Source organism: Aquarana catesbeiana, linkage group LG01 (genome assembly GCF_042186555.1).
Source record: "Aquarana catesbeiana isolate 2022-GZ linkage group LG01, ASM4218655v1, whole genome shotgun sequence".
NCBI lineage: Eukaryota > Metazoa > Chordata > Amphibia > Anura > Ranidae > Aquarana > Aquarana catesbeiana.
In genome coordinates, this window is record NC_133324.1 from 222,306,031 (window position 1) to 222,320,330 (window position 14,300).

At 40.5% G+C, this 14,300-nt stretch overlaps 1 protein-coding gene across 2 annotated transcripts in view; it reads right to left on the reverse strand.

The window, feature by feature from the left end:
- Nucleotides 1-394: 394 nt before the first annotated feature.
- OSBP2 (oxysterol binding protein 2) overlaps nucleotides 395-14,300 on the reverse strand; it is a 391,235-nt gene continuing 377,329 nt past the window's right edge. For both annotated transcript variants that reach the window (XM_073625242.1, XM_073625251.1), the window contains 2 exons: nucleotides 11,558-11,778; nucleotides 395-8,175 (listed from right to left, as the gene is read on the reverse strand). In XM_073625242.1, coding sequence (XP_073481343.1) covers nucleotides 8,033-8,175; nucleotides 11,558-11,778 — 364 coding nt within the window. In that variant the 3' untranslated portion in view covers nucleotides 395-8,032. The remainder of the gene's footprint in view (nucleotides 8,176-11,557; nucleotides 11,779-14,300) is intronic.

The window sequence follows — 14,300 nt, forward strand, 5'->3', positions numbered from 1 at the left end:
GTTATTTACTAAAACTGAAGAGTGCAAAATCTGGTACAGCTCTGCACAGAAACCAGCTCCTAGGTTAAACTGCCAAAGCTTAATTGAACAAGCTGAAGTTAGAAGCTGATTGGCTACCATGCACAGCTGCACCAGATTCTGAGTGCTCCAGTTTTAGTTAATCTCCCCCCCCCCACCCCTTTCTCTAGGCTTAGATAATGAACTTGTACCGATGGTAGCTGCAAAAAATGCATCCAGGGCTCATACAGTATTTTTCATACACATATTTGTTTTTCACAATGAGTTTGACAGCAGTGTAGCAATTTTGTTCAAGATGAAAAGTGTTCTTTTCTGCACAGGTGAATGGTGCAGATTATTGGAAGACCATGTAATGGAGAAATGAAATCACAGCAGATAAGCTTCACAGCTTTACTCTTTTATTCACATTTCAGTATAGCCACCAAATTTCTGACAATACAACCTTATCATTTACAGTTGCCACCATTCACATAATCCCAGTACAGTCCTCTAAGACCTGTTCATGTTATTCCTTTGGTTAATTCTTGTTCTGACCCCAAGTCCTCCATCCCAGCTTTTCATTGAGACTTCACAGTGATGGGACCAGACATTTCACATAATTTAGTTCACTTATGTAAATATTAACTGCTACACCCTGAGATCCAAACATGATTTTTCAGGATATAATGACAAATAGTTTGCTAGCTAGTCCCAAACATTGTAAATATGACCTCAAATCTTTTTTCTAGTGTGTGTTAGAAAATGAGAAGTAGTATCTCAAGTGGTTGCTATGGACAATACCTCTTCCTTTCCTTTAGAGTTGATACATCAGCTTCATTGTTGGTAATGTAGTAATGGACAGCAGTATTATTGTCTTGCAGAGAAAGATCTGGCTGCAGCATGAAATATTCTGGTTTAAACTTCCTGCAGTACTTTTAAAAATCTTAGAGTTTACATCTGTGAATTATACATGAAAGGCTTTGTATTTTGTTTGAAGGCAGCTAATTCAGGCACTAGAAGATCATCACAGCAACTTCTTACAGAATGCAACCGGATTGCAGAGAGCACATACGGCATGAGAGAGGCTCCAAAGTCAACTCTTCCTCTGTACAAATACATCTTTGTTCCACCTAAGTAGAGTTCTATTTCCACAGCTTGGACTGAGCTCTACAAACACTACATGTCAGCTTCACTGTTGGCCAGGTTTTACTAAGGCAGGCCATATATAATGCAATTTTCCTTCCTTCAACCACGGGGTGAAGAAAAGAAAATTGCCTGATTTTCCCATCAACAGTGTCAATGATGATGGTGGAATTCCTCCCGCAGCACTATTGTGTTCTGCTGGCTGGGAGCATGGGGAGCCTTCCCCACCAGCGGAATACATTGATCACTGCTGGGGACTATAGCCACCGGCAGTGATCTGGGGGAAAAAAAAACGGACAGGCTGGTTGTTGATTGCCTTCAGTACAACCAGCTTGCCAATATTCCTGCTGAACCAGCCGAATTGAGATCCATCTAAGGCCGGCTTTACAGTCAGACTAAATACCATTGATACACGGTGGATCTCTTTTCAGACAGCGTTTGACAGGTGGTTAAGAGGCATTATCTCACATTCTCACTGCCTGTTTTACTTCTAAAAAGCCACACCAGGCAGCGCAACTACATGCATCGCATGCAGATCCGGTGCAGCGACAGCGGGGATAATTTTTCCCAGGGCATGATGTAAAGCATCACAGCTGTGGCATTTGTGTACCCCATATTGTTGTTATTGCAGTCTAGGGGGTCTGAAAACATGCAGCTCAACTTTGTCTTTCTATCGGCCCCAACCTCAAGTGTAAATTAAGCCTAAGACAGGGTTTTTCAATCGTTAAAACATGGAGGAATCTTTGAAAGAACATTTGGGTTTCAAGATATCTCTGCCAATAATTACGATAGCTACAGCTGACAACACATTAACCTGTGGTCAGTAGGAAGAATGCTTCGTACATTGATGGTTAGTGGGAAAAATGCTCCTGATAGCTAAAAAAGATTGTTGGTGTCAGTGGATACATATTTACATGGCAGAAACAGCTCATTGTTCAAGGAACCTCAATCAACCTCATTGAAATCCTGAGGTTCCAGGAAACCCTAGTTGAGAAAGGCTGGGCTAAGGTTACCATCACAATCTAAATACTTATATATGTTAAAATCCTCATTACCCCCCTGAATGTTTAAATAAACATGCATGCCGTGCTGTCTGTTCTCTGTTCAAACTGTGGTGAATGGTACTCCAATTAAATGGAACACAGGCAAAGAATAACACACTTTTCTATACAAACCTTGTAGGTTCCACAGGTAAAAGTGAAGAAAAGGTGTTAAACCACAACAGCCAATTGGATGTTTGCTTCATTTTTCTTAAATAAACTAAAATAAAACCCAGTGGCATTTCTGCGGATTACTATGGTCAGTGCCAACATTTCATTAGTCGTCAAACTGCATATATGAGAGTGTATCACATCTTTTATAAAAGCCTACATATACAAACATTACCTACAAGAATCAGAGATAACATTGCATATTGGTCTCAATACATATATAGAACAGATATGTCCACTCAAGTTGATAAGCAAAATTTGTTTTTAAAATAGGGGAAGGAAGCTCATGGTGTTTCTGACAGATCAAACATCCACAAGCCTTCCTCTTTCAAAGGAAAATATGGATTACCCCTTTATTTGGAGAGCAATATCCAGAGGAACAACCCTTACTTTATACCATTATAATACAGATTAATTTTCTAAGGCAGCACTATAACACTTAACCATTGTCATCTTTCTTGAGGCTTGTCTTCAAATGGCTCAGTGTCTCTTGCTCACCAAAGAAATAAGGCAAGTGGGAAGCTTTCTGGGCTGTCAGAACTGTTCTCGGGGAGAAGTATGTTGGAAACCCAAGGACAGATATTACTGCCATGGGATCTTGCTCCACAAGTAATGGGGTTTTTCAATCTGTATTGCAGAAGTGGAAACCATTTTAAATGGATCCCATCAAGATGTCGGTTACCTGCTCAGCCAATGATTTCTCTCCAATGCCAGAAGCTGACATTGTCCGAATCCTGGAATCAGTACTAGTGGAGCACTGAGCATGATGGTACAAATTTGTGTTCTGCCCTAAAATTAGCATTATCTCCAGGGATCAGACAATGGCAGCCCCTAGAACTGGTTCTCAGTTGCTAAGGAAAAAGAAGCCATAAGAATTCTAACCTCTCCTTTAAAGAGTATACCCCTTCCTGAATAAGCAAAAAAGAAAAAAAAACTTTTTAGAATAAATTTGACTTTTTAAGGTATAGAAGTAGCCTATATCATTAGAAAAATATAAAAAAAAAATAAATAGATTATATTCAACACAAAGCACCTAAAAAAGGTGCTATATATACACACATGTTTCTTCAAGAAACCAATCCAGGGAAGAATATCAGAGTATTAATGAGTAAAAATCAATAATCTTTGATATTCCTCCTGAAGTGGAATTGTCTATGATTCGCATCTAGGGGTCTCAAGTCTAATATATTTTATATACAATTGTAACTGTGTATTTCTTTCTCAAGCATAACAATGTCTTTATTACTATAGGTGATGTTATAAGCCCTATAATGGGTTCATGAAGTACATTTTACATATCTACCATTTTTTAGGTGTTTGTTACCTTTTTTAAACAAACTCTGTCATACTGAATAAAATGGTTTGTGTTTTTTTAACAATTTTCCAATGAAGCAGACAACTTCTATACCTTAAAAATCAAATTTATTCTCAATAGTTTCTGGTTTTATGCTCTCAGTTGTTACATATAGCAGCCATTCCAATAGGAGACACAATATACAGAAGACACTTCATTTGGACTGAAACAGTTACAGTATATAATGTGTGTCATTCAATAGTTACTCCTGCTCCTCCATTAAGTGCTGGGTTGTCCTGCAATGTGTGACACTGTGCTAGGTTGCAGGAGCCCCAGGCACTTGAAACAACTGTAGAACATGGCACAAGTTGTATATACGGTGGGTAGCCCCAGACTGATATATACTACGTATATGTACAAGTTTAGTTGTCCTTTACATTGTAATATAGCTAGATATATATATAGATATATAAAAATACAGCTGCAATAATATAATGAAGGATATTTCTAGTTACTTCTCTAAAACTACATACGTTTTTACACTACACTAGGTAGCTTATAGTGCTATGCTTTTCAGATATGATTTAATTAAAAATAATTCCATTAAAATCAAATCATAACCAGTGTCGATAAAGAATCTAATTCAACACGTTGTTCTGTATAAAAAGGAATAACTTTCTTTTTTAGATATACAAAGGTATGTTTTAAAAATTCATGTCTAATGATGAACAGTTTGTTTTTACAAGGTGCTGCTAAAATCACTGGATCATTAGTAAATATTAAGGAGGACATACAAGCCCATTCTCTGCTGTGAATACTGGCTGGCTTATTGAATATGGTGAAAATCAGTAACTCACAGCAACCAATTAAAGATCAGTATTTAAAGTGCAGTACCTCACAGCAACTAATCAGAATGAATTTTGAAGCAGACCTCAGTTCACTAAATTTGCACCTGATTGGTTGCAGTTTGCACATCTCTCCTTGCAGTGATTTATTCAATAAGTTTGTTTCATAGTGATGCATTTTTTCTCATCAGGCTTTTGCTGAGCACAGACTAAAGGATTCTTTTAGCAAGTACAATATTCATGTTAGTGTCCTTTTTAACAATCCTGGCACGCATAAGTACTAAATTATTGCATACACACTTATCAATACCAAAAAATCTTTTGGAAAACTTAAAAACAATGAGTATGGCAATTGTTAAAACTGCTGAAAAAATTATTCTGTGCAGACGATGGACAATAAAAACATTGATGTTTGCCTACAATCATGTATAAATCCATCTTCTGAATTCTTAAAAATCAGGCAATGCACTATTTCTATCCCCAGAATTCAATGAAGAAAAATAAAGGGTAATATGACCTTAAGAGGTCACTAATCCTTTGAAAATACCAGTAACTCAATAAAAACATTGTTCTTATTGCAACCCCTACAAAATATTTTCTAGTGACATAAGTCTAGGCCATCTGCATCTCGTGGATAAGCCAGTTCATACTTTGCATATCCTTTCTTCTCACAACAGATATTCCTAAACAAATAACCATGTTGCCTCTGCCTTTTCGTTCCCTGTGCTTTTATAGCTGTCATCACAATGTTTATGCCCAGGAGTAAACATGACATTGTAAACCCTGAGCTTCCAGTATGAAGAGTGAGAACACATATAGTATATAATCTACATGCATGTTTGATTTAACATTTTCACTGCTAACAGCAATGAATTACAATTTATATACTGCAATGCACTCAAGCAGTCACTGGAGATCACAGACCGCTAGAAGCAGAACAGATTAGTTACATTGTAGAGAGCACATTTCTGCAGACCAGGACAGACAGCAAGTAATTTATCAGGGAAATCTAAATTTTCATAGTTGGCTGTCTAGAATCACACGTAATATAGGGACAAGAAAAGGGCTTAGCTGAACTTATGAACAGGCAGTTTGTGAGCTACACTGTTTAGATGGGTGCTTTCTAGCAGTGAAGACATTCAATCATACAAGTAAGTGTAGCAGATGCCTTCTTTGTTCTCTCTCCTTATCTGCAGATAAAAACTAAATGTAAGCAGTTCAGTGGTTATACTGAAATGGGCCTGTGATGGGAGCAATACAAGCCAGAGGAAAGAAGAGACAGATAGAGATTGTGTTTGCAAAGGTGTGTGCTATCCTAGGGTAATTTAACATGTCTAATCTGTTTTAAAAGTACAGCTAGGCCCCTTTCACATGGACCGGGCTGAGGACCTCTGCTGAGCAGAGCAAGCAGATGACAGGTCTGTGCCAGCTCCACTTATGCAGAGTGGACACGGACACAGCCTGCTTTGTTCCATGGGCAGTCAGATGTAAAGGGGCCAGCTGTCTAATAACACCCAACTACCTTCCGATCCGGTCAGACAGAGGGGAACGGATCCACTTCTGTCTGTTTTTGCCTGATTGGATTGGATTGGATTGGAGGTAGGTGGCTGTAACTCGGCACAAGTCAGTTTACATCTGCGGCTCCATAGAGGAGAATAGAGGGTCTGATTGGGTCCACTTGAAAAACGGATAGGCGGACCTGATTGGACCGCTCTTGCGAAAGGAGCATAATGCTGTAAAGATTAAATATCTAGATGCACATTCTCTTTGACCTAAACTGTAGATGTGACCCCCCCCCCCCCACTGCTGCGCACACAATACAGTTAGCATTAACATTAACACTGCAAAGACACCTGTCACTGGCATGGGGCTGTTATATATATATATATATATATATATAACATATATTTCAAAAGCCTCCTAAATAATAACATGCCATCAGTGGAATTAAGGCTCATAATAGGCTATTCACACCAGTACTAGTAGTGCCATTTTTAAGACAATAACAGCATTTATGCCCAGCACCAATTTGTAGGTTCTTCCCCCATTCCACGTTCCAACATCATGAAAAATTAGTAAGGGAATAGACAAAAGAAATCCCTTATAGGGAATAAAATATGTTTATGGATGGGATAGGCTGTGGTCAAGCACAGTATTTACTGTATCATAGGACACATTCTTTCCCCTGTCACCATGTGTTTTCTCACTCTAGACTTACCAGCAGCATGCCCCCCTTTTTCTGGATGAAAAGTATTCCGGAGATTGGAGGATGCTACAGAAACCTTTTGTATACAGTTCCCAGTAGCAAATTGGCTGGTTCACACTGGGGTCTTCTTGGTAAATGATGCAGGATAAATGTGACGGAGACATAGAGCAAGATACAGAACCAAAGCTGGACCTGCTAAACAATATTATTTGCAAATCTTGAGCAAACAAAATAATTATATTAATAATAATTCAATAGTAATGCAATAATTCCTAACAAAAAGCATGCAGTTTCTTGACTTGCTTTTTTAAAAGGAACAGTCAGGATGGCTAATACCCACCACCAATGTGGACTAATGAAAGTACTTCTAATCACTGGGCATTGCTGGCACTTTGTGTGATGCTGAACAGGTGTGCTCTGCCCCAGAACAAAAAATACTTCTATTGGGTAACAGCAGCATCCATTGCAGAATGGAAGCCTCAGCTGTACCAGCAAACAGATGTCCTGGCAGAATCCCTTCAACGCCACCTTATAAATGGCCCAGTTATACAAAGCACTGCTGTCCCATGACATGGCCATCCACTGTGCTACATATAGCTTCACAGAGAGGACTGGCTGATAGAAATGGACACAAATCTTTGGAAATTAATCAATAAAAGTGCACTAGTCAATTAAAAAATAAAGTGATGTTTTTACACAGTGATTTTTTTTCCCCATGTATTTCTGAATTCAGCAAGCCATTGTTTCTTGTACAAAGAACTGTACAAATGGCCACTCACATGAAAATCATTTCTGATATTTGCTACTGCCCATAAATAAAAGCATACTTAATTAATCATTAACAAGAATATACATATGAATATAATGTACATAAATAAAATTCCTAAAAGTACCGTCATTTCAAGTTCTCCTCGAAACCTAGGATTGTACATGAAAGAATGACTTTGGGGAAACCCTACTGAAAAGCCCAGAACTATATATAGATATATACATTTATATGTGTGTGTATATAGCAAAACTTAAATTAAACGGCAATAAAATAAATAAGCTGATCTCCCAACTATTATTTGCTACAAAAAGAAATTCTGATGTAGTAAAACAAAATTCTTTATCTCTAGAAAATACGTTTTGGATTCCTGATCGCTACACCACTATTTTTTACCCTCCCACTCAGATGCTTTGTGTTTTGGCATGTGTTTTGGTTTTCCCCTCAACTTTTTGTCATTGGAAGTTGGCCTTTGCCATCTGTTCCTGAGCGCTGCCATATTCTGGTCTGTGAGGCACTCTGTGTGCCCAGCTTGAGGTGGTGAGATTTGTAGGTTTTTTTTGTCCTAAGTCAGAAAATATCAGGACAGATGGACCAGTCTTGTTTGTCTTTGCTCTCCCAATATCCTCCTTTGTAAACACACATGAGCTCCCCAGTGAAAGAGTCGACCTTCCGCTCAAACCACAGTGGCTGATATCCTTCATAGTCATTACCTGTATTGAATAAAAATTGGTTAGTAAGAACTGTGACATGCTGCACATAACCAATGAGGTTCTTATGACAACCTGTACACCATTCCATCTTAAAACAACTGTTCTCCAACTGGGCTAGGCAATACTCCAACACCAGCTGAGATGAAGGGCTAGAATGTATTTTCCTACTAGATTATACCTGATTTACGTGGACGGGCAAGAGCTTAGCTGAATTGATGCATAGGTAGTTTGTCATCTCCACTGATTAGAAGAGTGCTTTCCAGCACAGAAATCATAATGTTCTGTATGTCTCTAGGCAGAGAAGACTGAATCAAATAGGTAATATTAGCAGATACCTTTCTTGTTTTCCTTTCTTGTCTGCAGATACAAACTCAATGTAAACAGTTCAGTCCAGGCATGAGCCTGTAATGTGAGAAATCCAGGATAAGCATTCTGAAAAGTTTTTGGACCAGCCAAGGCATGAGAACAACCTTTGGGTGGAAAACACCTCTGCTATCTCAGAGGCCATCCAAAAGCAGAAAGAGGCATATAAAGACCATCTACTTGGACCAGGAAAAATTGCAGCCTGGTAGAGAATCCAAGATGGTGTCAGCAGCCAAGTGTGTTCAGGATGATAGATACTCCAGCAGGCATAATGAGACCAGAACACCTTGTCTTCAGAGCGCAGTGAGTCCTACTCCCCATCACCTCATTGCTCCCCACTAAGCTCTCCAAATTGCTCCTCCAAAGGTAGCTCTACAACACCGAGTCTAGAGACTCGCTGGTGGAGGCACGTTGGTACACAAAGCAATTTCTCAAAGACTTACCCACCGAGGCAAACTACTAAAATACTAACACAGTATAACTAAAATTGAAGCTGAAACTAGAGAGACTAAATATGAAGACACAGTTTTCTCCCCGCAAGATTTAAAAGATAAGACAATGAGGCAGGATCACAGAATTAAGGAACTAATATTGCAGCTTGGTGCTTAGTAAAATAGGAGTCACTGCTCCAACATCAGAATTAGGGGTCTGCCAGAAGCCACTGAAGCAAAAAGCCTACAGCCAACCCTGATATCTGTAAACAAATCCTGGGCAATTCTATAGAGCACAACACTGAAATAGATAAGTATGGGGACCACAAGCTGTGGTAAATTCATATAAATTGTCAAAATGATGTCCATAGACCAACTCAGGGAAAAATGGGGCTCATTTCTAAAGGATACCTGGAGGTAATCTCAACTGAAACGTTTCTTTCATAGCTTGGGAAGTTCTTGAAGAACACTAGGCACACTGTAGAACTTAGAAAATTATGTGTGGTGAGGATATACCTCACATTTTTGTAAATATTTTATTATATCTTTTCATGTGACAACACTGAAGAAATGACACTTTGACTACAATGTAAAGTAGTGAGTGTACAGCTTGTATAACAGTGTAAATTTGCTGTCCCCTCAAAATAACTCAACACACAGCCATTAATGTCTAAACCGCCAACAAATGTGAGTATACCCCTAAGTGAAAATGTCTAAACTGGGCCCAAAGTGTTAATATTTTGTGTGGCCACCATTATTTTCCAGCACTGCCTTAACCCTCTTGGGCATGGAGTTCACCAGAGCTTCACAGGTTGCCACTGGAGTCCTCTTCCACTCCTCCATGATGATATCACGAAGCTGGTGGATGTTAGCGACCTTGTGCTCCTCCACCTTCCGTTTGAGGATGCCCCACAGATGCTCAATAGGGTTTAGGTCCAGAGACATGTTTGGCCAGTCCATCACCTTTACCCTCAGCTTCTTTTGCAAGGCAGTGGTTGTCTTAGAGGTGTGTTTGGGGTTGTTATCACGTTGGAATACCGAAGGAGGGGATCATGCTCTGCTTCAGTATGTCACAGTACATGTTGGTATTCATGGTTCCTGCAATGAACTGTAGCTCCCCAGTGCCGGCAGCACTCATGCAGCCCCAAACCATGACACTCCCACCATCATACTTGACTGTAGGCAAGACACACTTGTCTTTGTACTCCTCACCTGGTTGCCACCACACACGGTTGCCACCATCTGGACCACATAAGTTTATCTTGGTCTCATCAGACCACAGGACATAGTTCCAGTAATCCATGTCCTTAATCTGCTTGTCTTCAGAAAACTGTTTGCGGGCTTTCTTGTGCATCATCTTTAGGAGAGGCTTCCTTCTGGGACGACAGCCATGCAGACCAATTTGATGCAGTGTACGGCATATGGTCTGAGTACTGACAGGCTGACCCCCCACCCCTTCAATCTCTGCAGCAATACTGGCAGCACTCAAACGTCTATTCCCCAAAGACAACCTCTCGATATGACGCTGAGCATGTGCACTTAACTTCTTTGGTTGACCATGGCGAGGCCCGTTCTCAGTGTAACCTGTCCTGTTAAACCACTGTGTGTCTTGGCCATCATTTCAGGGTCTTGGCAATGTTCTTATAGCCTAGGCCATCTTTATGTAGAGCAACAATTCTTTTTTTCAGATCCTCAGAGTTCTTTGCCATGAGGTGCCATGTTGAACTTCTAGTGACCAGTATGAGAGAGTGAGAGCGATAACACCAAGTTTAACACACCTGTTCCCCATTCACACCAGAGACCTTGTAACACTAACAAGTCACATGACCCTGGGGAGGGAATTGGCTAATTGGGCCGAATTTGGATATTTTCACTTAGGGGTGTACTCATTTTTGTTGCCAGTTTAGACATTAATGGCTGTGTGTTGAGTTATTTTGAAGGTCCAGAGCCTCCCCCATCCTCTGGAATGCTCTACCCCAATCCGTCTGATTTTCTCCTGCTTTATCCACTTTCAGACGATCCCTGAAAACTCATCTCTTCAGAGAAGCCTATCTGGCCCCCACCTAACAACTGTACATTTATCTTCTCAATCAGCACATCACCCACAGTTATTACCTCTTGTATCTCTTGACCTTCCCTCTTAGATTGTAAGCTCTAAGGAGCAGGGCCCTCTGATTCCTACTGTATCAAATTGTATTGTATTTGTACTGTCTACCCTCAAGTTGTAAAGCGCTACGTAAACTGTTGGCGCTATATAAATACTGTATAATAATAATAATAATAATAATAAGGTACAGCAAATTTACACTGTTATACAAGCTGTATACTCACTACTTTACATTGTAGCAAAGTGTCATTTCTTCAGTGTTGTCACATGAAAAGATATAATAAAATATTTACAAAAATGCGAGGGGTGTACTCACTTTTGTGAGATACTGTATATGGACCCAACTGTATAAACAATAGCCGTATATTAATATTTTGTGATAGAACTCTTATGTTCGAGTCTGAAGGATACACTAGAGAAAAGGATCTGCTTCTCAAGAACGACTCTTCATATTATAAATGAAAAACAGAAGTTGATTTACCTTCTTCTAAAGCTTCTACGGCTTCTGCCTCTCGCCTTCTTCGCACAGCCCTCTGCTTCTCTTCCAGACGCTGCTTCTCCACGTTTGCCTCGTCCCACTTGCCGTTTTCCATTAGCCTTTGGTCTGGTCTATGTCGGCTATCGGTGGGGGCAGTGCAGTCATCAGGCTCATTAAGAGTCAGTGCAAGTTCAGAGAAAAAGTACATATTCTCTGCATTCTCTCTGAAAGACAGCAACATAAGGGAAAATAGATTTAAAAACAGCACACTCATATCTGCCTGGCATATCCTAGAGCAGGGGTCCAGTCAAATTTAAAAGTCAGCAGCTAAAAATACTGTAGCTGCTGACTTTTAATAAACAGGTACTCACCAGCCCAGGGATCCAGTGTCGTCATCACCCGAGCCAGTTCTTTGCCAGTCTTTGGGTCCCTGGGACTGCCATCTTGTGTGTGGGAAGCCAGCTGCGACTTCCCACTGGCTCACAGCTGGCTTCCCACTACGTATGTGCGTGACGCACTGTGCTTTCTGAATGGTCTGCAGCCTCCTGAGACAAGTCCCAGGAGATTGCGGGTGGGGCAACTTCCACGCTGCTTACCTAGGCAAGCAAAATGTAAGTGGGAGTGGTATCTGTCAGAAATAGGTATGTACAATATATACTGTGTGTGTGTGTGTATATCTCTCTCTCTCTCTTTATATATATATATATATATATATATATATATATATATATATATATATATATATATATATATATACACACACACACAGTATATATTGTACATACCTATTTCTGACAGATATACATACATACACACACACATGCTGTGACAGTAGGAGATGCTATCACTGTAAAATTGGTAGTTTGGGGGACACAGGGTGTGCACGTGGCTTGGTGCAAGACTGCAGAGCATAGATGTGGACTGGTGAAAACTGCTTTCACAGCTTTCTCCAGGTCTTGGTATTCTGGCATAGGGCTCTGTAGTTTGGAGATTCCATAGTATCTTGGGTGAGATGGGATCTCCAACCCTGTGTCCAGATTTTGTGGAGGACCAGCAGGGTGTGTGCTCAGGTGAGCACACTCCTTTATAATGAAGGTATGGGAATAACTCATGGCTGCCAGTTGGAGACTGCTCCACCCCACAGACAAGAGCGCTGTGCATGGGGAATCAGGAGGACTCCATGCCTCTCCAGGAGTCAGAAGGGCAGCAGGAGGCAGCCAGAGCATGATTGTCAACAACTCACAATAAGTGGCTTGAGGATTAAGGCCTGATTGGTGGTGTGTGTTAGAGTGTACCCTTCAGCAACGAAGAACCTATGGTCTGAGGACCAGCATAACAAGTAAAGGTACTGCTTAAGAGAGAGCCAGGTGGAATAGTATCTTCGGTTGCGTGTATTTGCTGGAGAACCCCTGCGTGAGAACCCTTTGTGTTATGGACTTTTATTTGCCTTTTTAATAAAAATTAGCTACAATGCCCTTAAATATAGTTCCTGACTGGCTTGAATCACTGACAAATTCATCTACCACGAGAGCTAAGGGTCCCCAATGTTACAATACATATACTATATACAGTATGACCTGGTCCTATTGTAAACACTGTCAAACTAAGAACATTTTTAGCAAATACAAAAAATATCTGTTGATCCAGCCAGAAATGCAGTGTCCTTGTTGTTTCCTGTGAGCAGCACCAAAGAATAACTTCCTTCCTAGCTAACTTCTGTAAACCACAATTTCCCTGTCCCCAATGTACAGGTACACTTAGTCCAGTGTGTGAAGCTTGGGCCTGTCTATGACAGCAATTACTGAGCAGGATGGACAGGACAGATCCTTGGATCCCTCGTCTACTCCACGGCCAGCCAGTGATCAGGGATGGTAGAGCAGTGATGGGTGAACAGTGGATTGTGCAATCATGGAGGATCTCCTCCTCCTCCCTGCAGCTGGGCTCCTCATTCTGCAGACTGGGCTGCAGCACGGAGTGGGACATGCTGCCTGGTCTCCACTACAGGAGTTGTCAGTGGCCTTACCAGAAAAAGAACGAAGCTGAGGAGATACAGCGGAGATCCCAGATGGCCCGGGGGAAGGAGGAGGGAGCTGCATCATCCCTCTTAATGCGGTACCCAGCGCACTAGTTTGAACCTGGCCTAAAAGTCAAATTTAATTGTCAGTTCCTAGTGCAGCTTATAAAATGGAAGAATCTCATTTCTTACATCAGCACTGTCTCTGTCCTTTGTTAGACCTCATTGTTGCCCTTATTTTAAATACCTGCCATTAAAGCTGTTTAATGAAAAATAGTCTGTCAGCAAAGGTTAATGAAATTCGTGTTCATGCAGCATTGGAGGGAAGCTGGCTTTTCACAATGTACAGTGAATCGATGCAGAACATCGCTATTTCATAGTCTCTTCAAATACATAAAAACAAGACTAGATAGAAACTATATACTGTATATTAGCACTATAAACGTGATGATCTTTTTTAGGAAAAACCTATATTCAGGAAAAGATACAGGCTGCCATTGTTGACCTTTCTTTTTCAAAATGCTAACTTCCTTCCTGCCATGCTGATCCAAAGACTTAATTCAATATTTGGAGTCACTTACCTAGGACAAGTATGCAGATCAGGTGTTATGACTTCATGTTTCATGCTTTTTCTGGGTCACTTTGCTAAATGTCTGCACCCAAGATATGATGGTGCATTTGGCCATTAAAAGCCACTGCAGTCAATTAAAACTACCTATATACACACAAAGG